General features: G+C 41.2%; 1 protein-coding gene across 1 annotated transcript in view; it reads left to right on the top strand.

The window, feature by feature from the left end:
- The window catches only part of DNER (delta/notch like EGF repeat containing), a 358,880-nt gene that overhangs the window by 243,521 nt on the left and 97,263 nt on the right, over positions 1-18,096 (top strand). Inside the window, exon 7 of the mRNA XM_024124691.1 lies at positions 7,543-7,656. Within this exon, the coding sequence (XP_023980459.1) occupies positions 7,543-7,656 (114 nt within the window). The remainder of the gene's footprint in view (positions 1-7,542; positions 7,657-18,096) is intronic.

Genomic DNA, 18,096 nt, shown 5'->3' with positions numbered 1-18,096 from the left:
ATGTTGTTTGTTGTTTTTCCCTTGTTGCTTTTAATAATTTTTCTTCATCTTTAATTTTTGTCAGTTTGATTACTATGTGTCTTGGCATGTTTCTCCTTGGATTTATCTTGCCTGGAACTCTCTGTTGTTCCTGGACTTGCGTGGCTATTTCCTTTCTTATGTTAGGCAAGTTTTCGACTATAATCTCTTCAAATATATTCTTGGGTCCTTTCTCTCTTCTCCTTCTGGGACCCCTATAGGTGAATGTTGATGTGTTTAATATTGTCCCAGAGGTCTTTTAGTCTGTCTTCATTTCTTTTCATTCTTTTTTCTTTATTCTGTTGCATTGCAGTGAATTCCACCATTCTGTCTTCCAGGTCACTTAACCGTTCTTCTGCCTCAGTTATTCTGCTATTGATTCCTTCTAGTGCAGTTTTCATTTCAGTTATTGTATTGTTCATCTCTGTTCTTTAAGTCTTCTAGGTGTTTTTTAATTCTTCTAAGTGTTTGTTAAACATTTCTTGCATCTTCTCGATCTTTGCCTCCCTTGTTTTTCCGAGGTCCTGGATCATCTTCACTATCATTCTGAATTCTTTTTCTTGAAGGTCTCCACTTCATTTAGTTGTTTTTCTGGGGTTTTATCTTGTTCCTTCATCTGGCCTTTTCATTTTGTCTGTCTTTCTGTGAATGTGGTTTTCGTTCCACAGGCTGCAGGATTGTTGTTCTTCTTGCTTCTGCTGTCTGCCCTCGGTGGATGAGGCTATCTAAGAAGCTTGTGCAAGCTTCCTGATAGGAGGGACTGGTGGTGACTAGAGCTGGGTGTTGTTCTGGTGGGCAGAGCTCAATAAAACTGTAATCCACTTGTTTGCTGATGGGTGGGGCTGAGTTGCCTCCCTCTTGGTTGTTTGGCCTGAGGTGACCCAGCACTGGAGGCTACAGGCTCTTTGGTAGGGCTAATGGTTGATTCCGGGAGGGCTCATACCAAGTAATACTTCCCAGAACTTCTGATGCCGGTGTCCTTGTCCCCACAGTGAGCCACAGCCACCCCCTCACCTGTGCAGGAAACCTTCCAACACTAGCAGGTAGGTCTGGTTCAGTCTCCTATGGGGTCACTGCTTCTACTCCCTGGGTCCTGATGCACACACTTTGTGTGTGTCCTCCAACAGTGGAGTCTCTGTTTCCCCCAGTCCTGTCGAAGTCCTGCAATCAAATCCCGCTAGGCTTCAAAGTCTGATTCTCTAGGAATTCCTCCTCCCGTTGCCAGACCCCCAGGTTGGGAAGCCTGATGTGGGGCTCAGAACCTTCACTCCAATGAGTGGACTTTTGTGGTATAATTGTTCTCCAGTTTGTGAGTCACCCACCCAACAATTATGGGATTTGATTTTATTGTGATTGCGCCCCTCCTACCATCTCATTGCATCTTCTCTCTTTGGATGTGGGGTATCATTTTTGGTGAGTTCCAATTTCTTCCTGTTGATGATTGTTTAGAAGTTAATTGTGATTCCAGTGCTCTCACAAGAGGGAGTGAGCACACGTCCTTCTACTTCGCCATCTTGAACCAAATCCTCTAACTGATCTTGTCTTTATCTCCTGATTTTCCAGATGAACTTCTGCTGCATCTCCATCTCATCCCCCTCCCCTACTAAAGTTAGTTGCTAACTTTCTTCTTAGTAAATTCTGTATTACACGGCAGTTTAAAATTTGCACCATACATCTCTTTCTAGGGCAGGATCATAACTGCTTGTGTTGTATCCAGCATCCCTCTCATGTCCTTGCGTGGTCCTGAGACCACAGCATGAAAACAGTGCTAAAGACTGAAAAGGAGCTGGGCATGTTTGGGAACAACAGAACAAGGCCCCAGGAGGCTGCAGCATTGTGGTCAATGGGGGGAGTGAAGATGAGGAGGCAGGGGCCAGGTCATGGTGTGCTTTTTAGCCATGGGGTAAAGTGTTTGGGTTTTATTCCAAGCTTTTGGTGAAACCACTGGAGGGTTTTAAATATAAAAGTAATAGGATATAAATTATGTCTTAAAAAGATCTCTCTGGCTGCTCCTATGTAGAATTGATTTTAAGAAATCAAGTGTACTCATCAAGAGATGGGTTGGGGGACCATTGTTTGAGCCCTGGTGGGAGGCAGCGATGACTGGAACTAGACAATATGAATGGTGTCATATGGTTGTGATGATAATTTGGAAGGCGGTCCAAGAGTGCTTATGGTTTGGTTATGAGGAGGCCCCTTATTGCTAGCTGGAAGGACAGGAATGGAGATGTTTACTGATATTGGCCTCCATAGTTAGGTATAGACTTCTGTCATTTGGGAACCAAAATGAAGGAAGCTTGTCACTGCTGTGCATTTTTAGGGAAGTGTAAATGACAGTCATATCTTTTCTGCATCCTTCTGTGTCTTTACATAGGCCTTCCTCTGTGTTTTGTCAGCCTTTCCCTTGGGAACTTACAATGTAGATCTTCAAGGCCTGAAATGCCTGAAATACATACATTCGTGTGTGTGCTGGAACAAATCCTCCCTGACACACACCAATGGTCACCGCTTACTACCTCTCCCACCCACTGTGTTGACGCCATCACAGTCTGGCTTGACCATCTTCTACCAGGTCCTCTGGGTGCCTGTCACTGCTTTGGTAGGATAAAGAGATGTTATTCACGATTGGCATAGTAACTTCATTCCCTAGAAAGGGACTAGCTTTCTGCAGGGTGGAAGGAAGAACCCAGGCAAAGCTTTAATGGGCTTTGTTCATTTAAAGTCCTACCAATCCCTCATTTCGTTTTGACTCTGTGGTTATGACATCAAATTAAAAAACAAAAGACACGGGAAGGGAGATCTATAAGGCTTAGGTATCCAGCTCAGAGTATCACATATAGCTCAATGTCAATGATTTGTCTGACAACTGCAGGTAAGTCTCTGCTCTCTGAGGGTCTAAGAAATGACTCACTGGTGTTTAAGAGCCCTTTGAGTCAGATGCATGGTGCTCTTGGTTCCTTGCCCTCTATCTCTTCTCTCCAAGAGCTGGCCTCAGTTGGTCTGTGAGAGCAATGCAGTCAGTGGTGGTACTCCGGGAACTTCCAACTAGCCACTCGCTTGAGGCCAGTAGTAATACCTGGCCCCATGTGGACAAGCATCAGGTCCTGAACTATGGCTCAGCAGATCCATAGGCTGGTTATTGCCCACAGCTGACCAACTGGCCACCTGCAGCTAAGGATGCTGGGTAATCCCCAACATCCCATAACCCCAGCCCTGCCTCTCTGCCTCTCTCTCATCCCTCCCACACTCCTCCACTGTTGTTTTTCATCTCCAGTTATACTGAACTCATAGACATGCCAATATGGGTATACTTTGCAGTCCAGCTAATTACAGAGGGTCTTTTGCTTTATAGTTCTGTGTTTTCCATATTTTAAAAATCTTTAATATAATGATTTTACAATCTTGAGAAAGAAAAACGGAGCTGGAGGAATCAGGCTCCCTGACTTCAGACTATGTTACAAAGCTACAGTAATCAAGACAGTATGGTACTGGGACAAAAACAGAAATATAGATCAATGGAACAGGATAGAAAGCCCAGAGATAAACCCATGCACATATGGTCACCTTATCTTGGATAAAGGAGGCAAGAATATACAATGCAGAAAAGACAGTCTCTTCAATAAGTGGTGCTGGGAAAACTGGACAGCTACATGTAAAAGAATGAAATTAGAACACTCTCTAACACCATGCACAAGAATAAACTAAAATGGATTAAAGACCTAAAGGTAAGACCAGACACTATAAAACTCATAGAGAAAAACACAGGCAGAACACTCTATGACATAAATCACAGCAAGATCCTTTTTGACCCATCTCTTAGAGAAATGGAAATAAAAACAAAAATAAACAAATGGGACCGAATGAAACTTAAAAGCTTTTGCACAGCAAAGGAAACCATAAACAAGACTAAAAGACAACCCTCAGAATGGGAGAAAATATTTGCAAATGAAGCAACTGACAAAGGATTAACCTCCAAAATATACAAGCAGATCATGCAGCTCAATATCAAAAAAACAAAAACAACCCAATCCAAAAATAGGCAGAAGACTTAAATAGACATTTCTCCAAAGAAGATATACAGATTGCCAACAAACACATGAAAGGATGTTCAATATCACTAATCATTAAAGAAATGCAAATCAAAACTATAGTGAGGTATCACCTCACACCAGTCAGAATGGCCTCACCAAAAAATCTACAGACAATAAATGCTGGAGAGGGTGTGGAGAAGAGAAAAGGGAACCCTCCTGCACTGTTGGTGGGAATGTAAATTGATACAGCCACTATGGAGAACAGTATGGAGGTTCCTTAAAAAACTACAAATAGAACTACCATACGACCCAGCAATCCCACTACTGGGCATATACCCTGAGAAAACCATAATTCAAAAAGAGTCATGTACCACAATGTTCATTGCATCTCTATTTACAATAGCCAGGATATGGAAGCAACCTAAGTGTCCATCGACAGATGAATGGATAAAGAAGATGTGGTACATATATACAATGGAATATTACTCAGCCATGAAAAGAAATAAAATTGAGTTTTTTGTAGTGAGGTGGATGGGCCTAGAGTCTGTCATACAGAGTGAACTAAGTCAGAAAGAGAAAAACAAATACCATATGTTAACACATATATATGGAATCTAAAAAAAAATGGTTCTGATGAATCTAGGGGCAGGGCAGGAATAAAGATGCAGATGTAGAGAATGGACTTGAGGACACAGGAAGGGGGAAGGGTAATCTGGGACGAAGTGAGAGAGTAGAATTGACATATATACACTACCAAATGTCAAATAGATAGTGGGAAGCAGCCACATAGCCCAGGGAGATCAGCTCGGTGCTTTGTGACCACCTAGAGGGGTGGGATAGGGAGGGTGGGAGGGAAACGCAAGAGGGAGGGGATATGGGGATATATGTATATGCATAGCTGATTCACTTTGTTACACAGCAGAAACTAACACAACATCGTAAAGCAATTATACTCCATTAAAGGTGTTAAAAACAAAATAAAGTCACACGAAAAAAACCCAAATATATAATGCTTCTAAAGCTTGGAAACAGAAAGCAATGGTATAGTGACTGATCCTCGAGCAGTGTTCTTCATTGGAGGGGACTATTGGCATTTAAGTGAGAAAACTGTTATTCTGGACCATTTTAGGCAGTGCAGGCCTTCAGCATCTCCACCATGGGATGCCAATGTGACCCCCTAACCATTATGACAATCCCTAACATCCTCACATCACAAACGTGGATTATCCTCTTGGATTGAAATCTTACTAAACTTGAGTATGATATTGGAGCATTTAACAGCACTGAAGATTCACCTTGCTTATAGTTTTATTTAATATTAGATCTACTAGGGAATTCCCTGGCTGTCTAGTGGTTAGGACTTTGCCCTTCCACTGCAGGGGGCCCGGATCCAATCCCTGGTCAGGGAACGAAGATCCTGCAATCCGCGCAGAGCGGCCAAAAAAAAAAAACACAACAATTTAGATCTGTTAGATAAGAACAAATTAAAGGCATGGGAGGATTTGTGTATTATCAGACAATGTGGTTCTTAAAAAGGAATTGTTGATATTAATAAATATAGAGTGTTTAACGAAATTTGTAAATGGGACCAGACATTCATTAAGGAGGCCATTAAAAGTGATCTTTTCAAAATAAATCTCTTTTAGTTAGGGATGCATAATGAAGTCTTTATAGGTGACAAGAAATTTTCTTTACGATACCCACAGGGATGATATGGAAGTATGAGGAGACTAGATGAAATTAAATGGACAAAATGTGAATAATTCTGAATTTTGACATTTTATTTGAAAATATATTAACATAAAATTGTTATATTAAGACATTATGTTCTGAATTTTGGAGTAGATTTTTGTCCCGGTGTTTGGATTTTTATTTTACATGATTATCTTACTCTTCTCATACCCATGAATTAGCTACAGTCCCCTAGACTGTTTTAAAGCCTCTAAGGAAGAGTAGGATTGCAAACAGTGGCCTCCATGATCACAGTCTGTAATTTAGACTAGTTTGGCAGGTCACTGAAGCTCAGGCCAATCATCTCTCTCCTAACATTGATTTATTTTTGCAAATACAAGTGCTAATGACAGTCTTTTAAAACTAATAATTCAGAAAGACAAGTTTTTAATGTACTTTATGTACATCCTGGAAAGCAAAAAATGTTAGAGTATGATTATAATTTTGTAGGAAATATCTGTACATAAACATTTCTGATAGGAATTATCTCCAAGGCTGTATTAATAATTCTGTCACTCAAATAACATAACTAAGGGTAACTTTTTCTATTTTAAATCTTGTATTTTCCAAATTTTCTTTCATAATCATTTTGCACTTTAAACTAAAAAACATAATCGCGTGTTATTCTTTAAACTTGCCTTTTGGGGGGGCTTTGTTTTCAAAGTTAACAAAGCATTTGGAATTTATTTGAGGCTTCTCAGCTGCATGGGTATTCCAATAGGTACAAGTCCTTATTTTCTCATCACACATATGTGGTTACGTTATTACCCAAAAAAATCACCACTGGAGGCTTGCTTCACCGAGAAAATTTACTGGCTTGGGTTTGTGCTTCAAATTAGAATTAAGATGCATATAGTCATGTGCTTAATATTATATGTGTCTCAACCTTTTTGTCTTTAAAATGAAAGGATAGGGCGTGAATTGAACACCCAGGGTCTTCTAGCTGTAAAATATAAAAAGTTAAAAAATTTTAATACCTACCTGGCAATTTTCCTAGTGGTTTTTTTTAATAGGTACTGGGATGACCTTGGGAAAGTGACCCTCATCTCAGTGGTCAAGCAAGACATTATAGAGCCTATTTTTCCTTAGATCAGAAGGAAAGGACAGTGGTCTTCACGCTCAGTTTCTGAAGATTCTGACTAATATTTCAAAATAAAATTCGGAACTAACGTTGAAAAAAGTATCTCTTTGCATAAAGATTTTTTTTTTTTTTTTTTTGCTGCGTTGGGTCTTCGTGGCTGCGCGGGCTTTGTCCAGTTGTGGCGAGCAGGGGCTACTCTTCATTGTGATGCGTGGGCTTCTCATTGCAGTGGCTTGTCTTGTTGCGGAGCATGGGCTCTAGGCGCGCGGGCTTCAGTAGTTGTGGCACGTGGGCTCAGTAGTTGTGGCTCCTGGGCTCTAGAGCCACAGGCTCAGTAGTTGTGGCGCACAGGCTTTAGTTGCTCCGCGGCATGTGGGATCTTCCCGGACCAGGGCTCGAACCCGTGTTCCCTGCATTGGCAGGTGGGTTCTTAATCACTGCGCCACGAGGGAAGTCCTGCAATAAAGATTTTTGCAAAGCAAATGACTTTTGAACTATGATTCTAAACAGCTCTGATTGTTTCTTGTTGTAAAAACAAATTAGATCAAGGATCACCTGGGAGACTAGCTTAATGCTGCTGCCTTGGTTGGATGGGTACCAGTTGACTCCATCAATTCATGGGATGGTTCATCAGAGTTTTGGGACAAAATATTTTATAAATGTCTGTCTTGTTTTGTTCAGGTTATACTGGAGAGCTTTGCCAATCCAAGATTGACTATTGTATCCTAGACCCATGCAGAAACGGAGCAACCTGCATTTCTAATCTCAGTGGATTCACCTGCCAGTGTCCGGAAGGTAAATATTATTACCCCAGGAATAACTTATGTTTTCCACTGTAAATCATACATTAATTTGATGCCCTTGTACTTCAATTTTCTGAAAAATCTCTACTCAAGAGAACTTCCTGTTTTGTTCCATTCACAAAACAAGATATAAGATGGTCCTTTCCTTTTAAGCTCTGTGCTAGAATAGCTTGGAAATTATGTCTGAATAGTAGACATAATCTCAAAATTTCTGCAATTTTCATTTATACGTTGAAAATGAATATAACAAAATGGAATTTCTTTCTAATGGCAAATTTCACTTGCTAAGATTCCTATTTTTTAAACTATGCATTTTGTTTACGTTAAAAAAATTTCAACGTAAAGTTCACCTGTTTTTGTCTTTAAATCAACTTTATAACATCTTGGAGACTTCTAGTCCCCTGGAAAGCTGCATCTTTAGAGCTACTTTTAATAAGAAAAATAGTTGTACTGTTTTCAGTTTCACCCTGAAGAAGCAGGCAGATAATCCCAGCTATGGAACTGGTGTTCAAGGAATGATTTTGTACTTGGAGGAAGTTTTGTTCCCATTTCTGCTTGGAGGGATGTTATGGAAGGGATTGCTTTAAACCTTTAATATCGTAAGAATAACATGATATTAGAGGTGTTTTTCTCCCCGCTAAAATAATCAGGAGCATGTGAGCTCCTGACCCACAGAAGTGACCTTGACAACTACATAGAGTAGGCTGACATCCTTTGAAGCGATTAAATGTAGCATCTGCGTGTATAAGGAAACATCTCTGTACTCAGAATAACCTGGACTGCCCCTGGCTGAGAGGCTGGAGTGGAGCAGTGGTACGGATGGGTGTTGATAAAAGGCCACCGACCTCCTGGGTAACCCGAGGGCTCAGGGTTGCCAGGAGGGGCAGCCCCTGTCGACAGTGCCTCGTACCCTTCATGTTGGGAACACTGAACAGTGGCTAAGGAAGTGACTTCTGTGTCCTGGCTTCTGCTCCCCTGGGCAGGGGCAGCAACGAGTGGCTGTGGCTCTTTTGCTTATCCCCAGGCTGTGTGTGCTTGTGATGGATGTGGTTACCATGATGATGGAGTTATATGTGCTGGGCCATCTCCACTCTTCACTTGAGTGTCTTAAGCAAATGGGAAAACCGGAAACGTTGGCAGGAGGATGACTGAGTCAGCGGCACCAATTGTCACCCAGTGTACAGAGCGCTGGGCAGTTTCTTACAGCTTTGCCACACCCTGGGTTAGTTGTTTGCCATCTAGCTCTGGTTGTAGGCTGTGCTTAGGGTCAAGGGCGGGCTTCAGGGTCAGCGGCTGATTGACTGCTGACAAATCATTAATTCCCCAACCCCATCCGATCCTCCTTTCCCTTTTCTAGTGAGTATGTGTGGTGAGGACCCTGCTTCCCTCACAGGGACGTTTTGAGATCGAATGGGATTTTGGGGGAGAGGTCTTTGAAAGCTCCAAAGTGCTTTATTATCATTGTTCTGATTGCTGCCAGGGAGTTCAGATGCCAGCCCAGAGGCTCTGAGAGGAAGTGACTTGCACAGAGTCACACTGGTAGTAAAGGATGACGCTTGAACCAGAGCCCAGGAATTTTGTGCTCACTCATGCTCCGTTTTCTAGTTGATAAAGATTTGCCAAGCACATCCTACATGCCAGGCACTGAGCTGGGTGCCGGGCCCTAGGGTTGGCAGAGCTGAAAGGGCCCCTCCCATGGTGCAGACACAGATAAGTCCATAGTTTCAAGCAGGAATCGGTGCCTTGAAGACGCACAAGGACCTGCTTAGCTTTGGGGACCCGGGAGAGATGTCCACGTGTGGAGACCCTGAATGACGAGAAGGAGGAGGCTGGCGCAGCTGAGGGCATCACCGAGGAGCAAAGGGAAAGGGGAAGAAAGTGGGTGACGACGGCTGAGTCCTCAGGGCTTCACAGGGCTTTGTGCGTGGTTGGGGCACGTCATATGCCACGCAGACGGGAGGGCAGAGGCTTAGGTTTGAAGCCCGTTTTGCCTCTTGCTCACCAGCTCTATGCCTGGGCAAGCGGTTTCATACTTCTCTGTGTCTCAGTTTTTTAATCTGTAAAATTGGGACAATGACAACGCCCACTTCCTAGGGCCCCTGAGGATGGAATGAGAAGATGCTTAGGTAAAGTGCTTAGCACAGTGCCTGGGTAAGGGCTCGGTAAGTATGAGGCACCTTATCATGACTGTTTTCCTAATAATGATTACTATTAAACGACTGAAAAATGTAAACAGGAATTTGACATTTTTCTTGTGGAGCAGCGTGGAATGTGGGTTGCAGAGAGACAAGACTGGGAGTAAGCAGAAAAGTTCGGGGGACTGTTGTAGAAATCTGGGAAATCGATGTTGACTGCTAGGAAGGGAAGGTAGAATTTGAAAAGGAGAGAAGCTGATGGATTGCGGAGAACTTGGCAGGGAAAATGGAGGGGCCTGGAGATGGACGGGCTATGGAGGGGGAGGGACAGTGACGGGGCAAGTCTGCGGCTTCTCTTACTTTACGGTTGGTTGTGCCATTTATGGAGAAAAAGAAACATGGAGGAAAAGTGTTCTATTTTGGACACGTTGAGTGTGACATTCAGGTGGAGATGGCAGCTGGGTAGTTGCTGTGAGTCTGGAAGTGAGCGGGGATGTCTGGGCCAAGTCTGTACACAGAGACCGTGGTCTATAGGTAGTCATTTAAACCTGGCCATCAATAGGGTTGTCTAGAGACCTTCTCCTCTATCCAGTAGCCTGTCAGTTCCTCCATGCTGTCTTGATAAAGCCTAGAGAAGATGTGATGATCTAGAATTGAAATGATGGAGATGAATTTCCCAGCAAGTCTTCATATGAAGGCTTTCATCCGGAGGTTTACCTTCACTGAAGACTGACCAGGGAAAGTGGCTTCAGTTATAATGCGGAAGGTTTCATTGTGATGTTTTGAAGCCTCCCAGCGTCCAGCATTTTAAAAGCAGCCCCTCCCACTGACCTGTTCTTAGGGTGCTTTTTGTAAAACTAGTATTTACAGAGCACCTTGCACTTAGAAAAAGCCTGCGTCTCCAGGAGTTTTCTCATATCAGCCACGCTGTGAAAACAAGTTTGAAAGCGTTTCAAGTCCACACAGTGTTCTAAAGTTTAGAGCCAGCACTTGACCCTTGCCTGCCTCCTTTTCTTTCTTCTTCCCCGCACCGCCCGCCCCCCACCCGCTCCCTCAGTGATTAACATTTTGGAATGTTTGCTTTGTATTTACATATATAGTTTGTCTTTTTGCAAAGTAATTTGAAAGTAAATTATAGGCATCATCACATTTCATCCCAAAATAAATCAGTTTAAGAACAGAATAAATCAGAATAAGAACATTCTCCTTGATGTCTACAATACCACACCAAAGAAAATAAGTAATTATTTCCTAATATTATTTGCTCTCTGCCCCATTTTCACTTGTTCCTTTGCATGTTTGTGTTGATTCTGTCTGCCCTGTTTCCCTGTGATATTCTTTGAGGGTGGGAAATGTATTTTATTCATCTCTCTCTTATTAACTCTCATTATCCTATCATGGAGCTTTTAGTTCCATATTTTATGTTAGTAGGAGGTTAATAAATATTTGTATATTAATTTATTTTAAAAGTCAACACTTAGAAGTCACACTATGCTTAGTAACTCATTAGAAGGTTACAATACTATGAAGCAAATTATATTAATATTTCCATTGAACAGATTGAGAAACTGAGGCATGAGAGGGTAAATAACTTGCCTGAGATCATATAGCTAGAAATTGAAACCCAGGTGACTTAGCACTAACATTCTTAACCCTTGGCCTATACCATCTCTGAATATATTCTTTAAAGTAAATTTTATTTTTATTTTTATTATTTTAAAAGGTGGTCTTTGTAACCATAGTCATGAGTAAAATAAATTCAGTTTGTTGGGTTTTAAAACTTCTAAATGTCACTGCTTAAAAATCTTAAGTCTGGAAAAAGCTAGAAAAATTATTTTTTTCCTTTTTTTTTTTTTTTTTTTTGTAAGTGCAGTGAAATCCTTTTACAATAATCTCTCCCAGTCCAGAAAGCTATTAAAACTGGTTTTCCCTCTGGATAGTGCTTTCAACACTGCTTATTCACATCCTTGCTCTTTTCTGTCCTTTTCATCTTCATCCTATTTCCTTCAAGGATCCTTTTCCATCTGATCTGGGCTGAGTCCTTAGAGGTTAAATTTTTTCCTGGGTACCCATCCCTTTTTAACCTCTCTCCAAAAGTTCAAGGTCGGGGAGGCCTGAGAGACAGCTTGTACAGTAATTATCACATGAGTTCTCCTTCTGGAAGGTATTCACTCTTCTGTACTTACATTTTTATCCTTCATCAACGAGCCCTGTCTTTTCTTTGAATTTCTACTTAATTTTAGCTAGGTCCATATTTGAAAAGTGCAGTTTCAGATTCTGGTTAGAGTGGGATTGTTAAGAAACAAAAGTAAACTTGTCATGAGTGTTTTCTTATTTTTAACTTATTGAAAACAACAAAGGTAAATAATTGGGAGCTGGTTTTATTGCCTCTGTATATATATATATATATATATTTTTTTTTTTTTGGTGTTGCGGGTAGGAGTTCATTAATTAATTAATTTATTTTTGCTGTGTTGGGTCTTCGTTTCTGTGCGAGGGCTTTCTCTAGTTGTGGCAAGCGGGGGCCACTCTTCATCGCAGTGCGCCGGCCTCTGACTATTGCAGCCTCTCTTGTTGCGGAGCACAGGCTCCAGACCTGCAGGATCAGTAGTTGTGGCTCACGGGCCTAGTTGCTCCGCGGCATGTGGGATCCTCCCAGACCAGGGCTCGAACCCGTGTCCCCTGCATTAGCAGGCAGATTCTCAACCACTGCGCCACCAGGGAAGCCCCTGTATATATTCTTTACATTGATATTGTCTTTATGTTTGGTTTAGAACTTTGAGGTCCTTAAATTTTGAACTAAATGCATTTTTAGTCTGAGGAGGACTAATTGTAAATACTTACCATCACCACTTATTGGTATTTAAATATGTATATTTAAATATATGAGTATTTTTGAATACACAAATAAGTAAAATCTGTGTATTACTGTCTAGCCATCGTCTTTGCTTCAGCATCTCATTAAAAAATTTTTTCCTTTGAGAATTAGAAGTAGAACAAAGAATAAAAAGAAAACAGTGGTGATAAAAGCATTCAACAGTAAAGCACATTTGTCGGCCCTGCCTGTGTGACCATTTGCATCGTGCTGGCACGTCTCATAGAATCTAATGACCTTCCTGACATCCACCTATTAGAGAAGGCATACGGTAATCAGAGACAAAGTGCACATAGGGGGCTTCATGACTATTTTGAAGACATATCATTTGATCTAGTGTATCTTAAAAACATGAATGTAAAGACGTTTTCTGGTGTGACACCCTTGGCTAGGATTACAGATAAATAAAATTTGGATGAACTGCTGTTGCATTACAGTTATGACGGCAAGTATTGCAACCAGGTAGAGGACTCACATTCAGTCCTCTCACCCTTAGAATGCAGCGTTGGATCCACTATCAGACATGCAGATCTTTAAAAATATTTTTTAATTTTAATGAAGTTTAGTTGATTTACAATGTGTTAATTTCTGCTGTACAGTAAAGTGATTCAGTTATTCATATATATATACACACATATATGTATATATACGTATATATATATATATATATATACACACACACATACATTCTTTTTCATATTCTTTTCCATTATGGTTTATAACAGGATATCGAATATAGTTCCCTGTGCTACACAATAGGACCTTGTTGTTTATCCATTCTATATATACTAGTTTGCATCTGCTAATCACAAACTCTCAATCCATCCCTTTCCCACCCCCTCCCCCTTGGCAACCACAAGTCTGTTCTCTATGTCTGTGAGTCTGTTTCTGTTTTGTAGATAAATTCATTTGTATCATATTTTAGATTCCACATGTAAGTGATATCATATGTTATTTGTCTTTCTCCTTCTGACCTACTTCACTTAGTATGATAATCTCTAGGTCCATCCATGTTGCCACAAATGGCATTATTTCATTCTTTTTTTATGGCTGAGCAGTATTCCATTGTATATATGTACCACATCTTGTTTACCCATTCATCTGTCAATGGATATTTAGGTTGTTTCCATGTCTTGGCTACTAAATAGTGCTGCAGTGAACATAGGGGTGCATGTATCTTTTCGAATTATAGCTTTGTCCGGATATATGCCCCGGAGTGGGATTGCTGAATCATATGGTAGCTCTATTTTTAATTTTTTGAGGAACATCCATACTGTTTTCCATAGTGGCTGCACTAGTTTACATTCCCACCAACCGTGTAGGAGGGTTCCCTTTTCTCTGCACCCTTTCCAGAATTGTTATTTGTAGACTTTTTAATGATGGCCATTCTGACTGGTGTGAGATGGTACCTCATTGTAGTTTTGATTTGCATTTCTCTAATAATTAGAGGTGTTGAACATCTTTTCATGTGCATGTTGGCCATCTGTACAGACATGCAGATCTTGTAACTTGGAAACTCCATTGCCAAGCGTGGACAGCTGGTGTCCTTCTGTGGCCTGGAGCTCAGGAGACCCGAGTCTGGGCTTGATGATGAGTGGGAGAGTGGAGTGGTTATGAATGTGGGTTTTTTGGGTCACACTGCTTGGGTTTGAAGTCTGGACCCACTTCTTTTACAGCTTTTTGCTTCTCTGAGGCTCATTTTCCTCATTTAGAAAAGGAGAATGATAGTAGCATATCCTTTATCAGCTGGTATGAAGAACAGAAAAAACCCTAAAAACCCTTAGCACTGTTGTTGGCAAATAGTAAGTGTTGAACAAATGTTAGGGGTGATGATGATGATGATGATGATGGGGATGATGGTGATGATGATGGTGATGATGATGATGGTGATGATGGTGATGATGATGGTGATGATGATGGTGATGATGGTGATGACGATGATGATGATGATGGTGATGGTGATGATGGTGATGGTGATGATGGTGATGATGGTGATGAATATAGTCCCATCACCTTGGGTGGGTCATGTCTTTTTTATCTCTTCCAGCCATGCTTCCTTGTTGTAAAAGGGTTCACTATTACCTTTAAGTGTCCCTACTCCTAATCCCTTGCTAAATCAATAAATCCATCTTGTTGTTTCAAGCAATGTTTATAGAGAAAAGTTTCGTAATCTCTAAGGAAGGCCTGAGTCTAAAACTTAATGTTAGCCTGAAGGCCCTGTAGGTTAAATCCCATTGCAAGATGCTCCAAGGGTTCATCCAAACTATTTTTGTTTATCTACATTTTATAACCTTGAGTAATCTAGCCGTATAAGTTCTTTTGTCCAACTCAAATGTCAGGGTAATACCTTTCATCTTAAAGGGATTTATAGGCAATAGCCACACATGTCATAAAAATTATCTCTGAGATAATGTGTATTGTTCAGAAACTGGCATGTTACCCAATAAGGATTTAGGAGTTATATAGTTCTGGGATTTGGTTGTTTGCCCCAGTATCCTGGTATGTAGGATTTGGTGAAAGTACTCTCTTAGGATCATATAAAACTGCATGTATTTATTTAAGAAATGTGCAACATGTCCTCATAAAAGCCCCAAATAAAATACTGTTCTTATTCTTTTAAAATTTGGCATTATCTCTAAATCACCACTTCATTTAGGAATCATAACAGCTGAGGCCCTTGGAGTTCCAAGTGGTATATAGTTTCATCTTTTGGAAACAAAGCAGGGTATTACGACTTATTAAGTGTGAGTAAAATTTTATTTCTGTGTTTGGTGCATGATTAATTTTTGATTTATGGCTAAGTTCATATTTCCTTTTTGTTCTTTTTCTTTTCTTTTTTCCACATAGCACAGTTTCTGTGAGATTGTTTCAAAACACTGCAAGGAATTCTGTCTGTCTGCTTCTCCCATTAGCAGTGGGGACCAGCTGCACTCATTTTAGGGAGTGATGGGTCCTGTTCCTCACTTTTATCTCTCCTTCCCCTCTGGGAACCGTTCTGATGCTCTGTTTAGTGCTGGCAGATGGCGGTTGGAAGTTACAGTGTGATGAGTGAATGAAGAAATAAATAATGATAACTTGGTGCTTTTCTCTTTAAAAAGAGGTAGGCTGTACCTAAACAGGTCACCACAAATTCTGATTTCTTAAGGTGTGTGTCTAGACATGCACATAAAGATTATTGGGCATTATTTCAGGTAAATGCCTTGAACTTCAGCTCTTTCTCTCTTATGGCTAATCACTGTAATCACACAGCAGCAGCAGTAACAATAACTGTTGTGATGATACTGGCCGCTCGTTGAGTGCCTTAACTCTGTGTTAAGCACTGTGTTTGGCACTTGAAGTTATTATTCAACAAAACATAGCAGTTAACAGCTGGGGCTCGAGCAGACTCGCTGCTTGAGTTTGAATCTGTTTGATCACTTAGCACTTGGTGACCTTGGGCAGGTAAACTGAAATCCCCTATACCTTATTTTCTGCATTTCTAGAGGGTGGGTGGTATTACTATCTACCCAATGAGTTGTTATAAGAACTAAATGAGTATACGGTGCACAGAAAGTGCCTAGCAGAGAGTGAGTGATTAATACGAATGCCACTATTTAATCCCCACAGCTGTTGGACAAGGCAGATCCCAAGGCTCTAGGTCTCGGTGGACCCAAGGTACAAGCCCAGCTTTGTCTGCTGCTGGAGTCCGTGTTCTCTCTGCTGCACCAAGCTCCTTCTCTGATCAAGTTCTGCCTTGTGCGAGAGCTATTTGGGTGCGTGTCTGCTTTTTCTCATGGGCCTCTAGACTTCCTCAAGGCAGTGATGCTCAACTTTTTTTGTATCCATGGAGCACCTGGCACTAGAGTACCTGTGAGTCAGGTTGAACGCATGAATAGGTAAATAGCTGGAAAGAGTTGCAGCAGTATTATTTTATGTGGGAGGAAACTGTAGCCAAGATGGAGTAACCAGTGTTCACTACTGTAACCAGGTGACCCTTACTGGTTAGGTTCATTGCGAACTTAGTAACAGCAGTGGTGAGGCAAGGGTTTGGATCTCCTCCTTTCAGTGCCCCCATTCGTGTATGGTTTAGGGGTCACCCAGAGACACGGGAAGAGTTCAGATAAAGACTTTGGGGGCCCCCTTCTCTGGTTCTCTTCTTCCCCAGGACCTCCTCACTCCTCATGGGGTGACTGTCCTGGGCTCCTTCCCGGGGTTCCTTTGGACAGAAAGAGCAGGTCTGATGCTAGTGTCTTGGTCTCCCTGGGCCGTAGTCCCAGCTGAGAAAGCCTGCAGGGGGGGCTCCCCAGACATGGAACTCAGCCCATGCTGGCTGCTGCTTCCATGTTTGGACTCCTCTTTAAAACTTGCCTGCTTTTGTTCACTTTCAGAGTCATGAGGTGGGTGTAGGGTTTTTTGGTCTGGAGTTTAGAGTTATTTGTGGGACAGTCTGTTTGTTCAAACCTTACTTTTCCATATCAGAAGCAGAATGTCCATATAATTGTTCTTAAGAGCGACAAAGATGCTTTGCCGTAGAAATACAAATACCCTAGAAATAAATGGAATTTTTATTTTTTCTTGCAGCAGATTTTATCTCCTTATACATTCCCCAACTCTACACCATAACAAGCGGAGGAGGCTAGAGTGAAATTTTTGTCAAACTTGGAACAAAATACCACACGATACAGTCCAGGGTCTGATTCTGAACTATTCAGATCTAGGCTCTGACTCCTACAGCATATTAAAGGGGGACTGACAGAGAGACTGAGGCCTGAGAGAAATTGAACAAATAAAGCTGGGCCAGTAAAAGGATGCTTGTTTATGACCTTATCATATTTTATTTTTGATTCAGTAAACTTTTCTTCGACTCTGTTTTTCCAATCTAGTTCTCATTTCATGTGACCTAATATTATATTGAGAAAAGGCAGCTGAAGATAGATACTTAGGCTTCTCCTTCTTAATATAACCCCTTTCTGCAGGTATTTCCCCTCTGTTCTTCTTTTATGTTTTTATTCTTATTTTTGTGGGGGTGTAGTTGTTTTACAGTGTTGTGTTAGTTTCTGCTGTACAGCGAAGTAGAGTTCCCTGTGCTAGACAGCAGGTTCTTATTATCTATTTTATACATATTAGTGTATATATGTCAATCTCAATCTCCCAATTCATCCCCCCCCACTTCCCCGTGTGGTGTCCATACGTTTGTTCTCTACATCTGTGTCTCTATTTCTGCCTTGCAAACCAGTTCATCTGTACCATTTTCCTAGATTCCACATATATGCATTAATATACGATACTTGTTTTTCTCTTTCTGACTTACTGCACTCTGTATGATAGTTTCTAGGTCCATCCAGGTCTCTACACATGACCCAGTTTCATTCCTTTTTATGACCGAGTAATATTCCATTGTGTGTGTACACACACACACACACACACACACACACACACACAC

Source organism: Physeter macrocephalus, chromosome 2 (genome assembly GCF_002837175.3).
Source record: "Physeter macrocephalus isolate SW-GA chromosome 2, ASM283717v5, whole genome shotgun sequence".
In the NCBI taxonomy this organism is placed as follows: Eukaryota; Metazoa; Chordata; class Mammalia; order Artiodactyla; family Physeteridae; genus Physeter; species Physeter macrocephalus.
The sequence above is the reverse complement of the archived record's forward strand: the minus strand, read 5'-3'. Positions and strand labels throughout refer to the sequence as shown.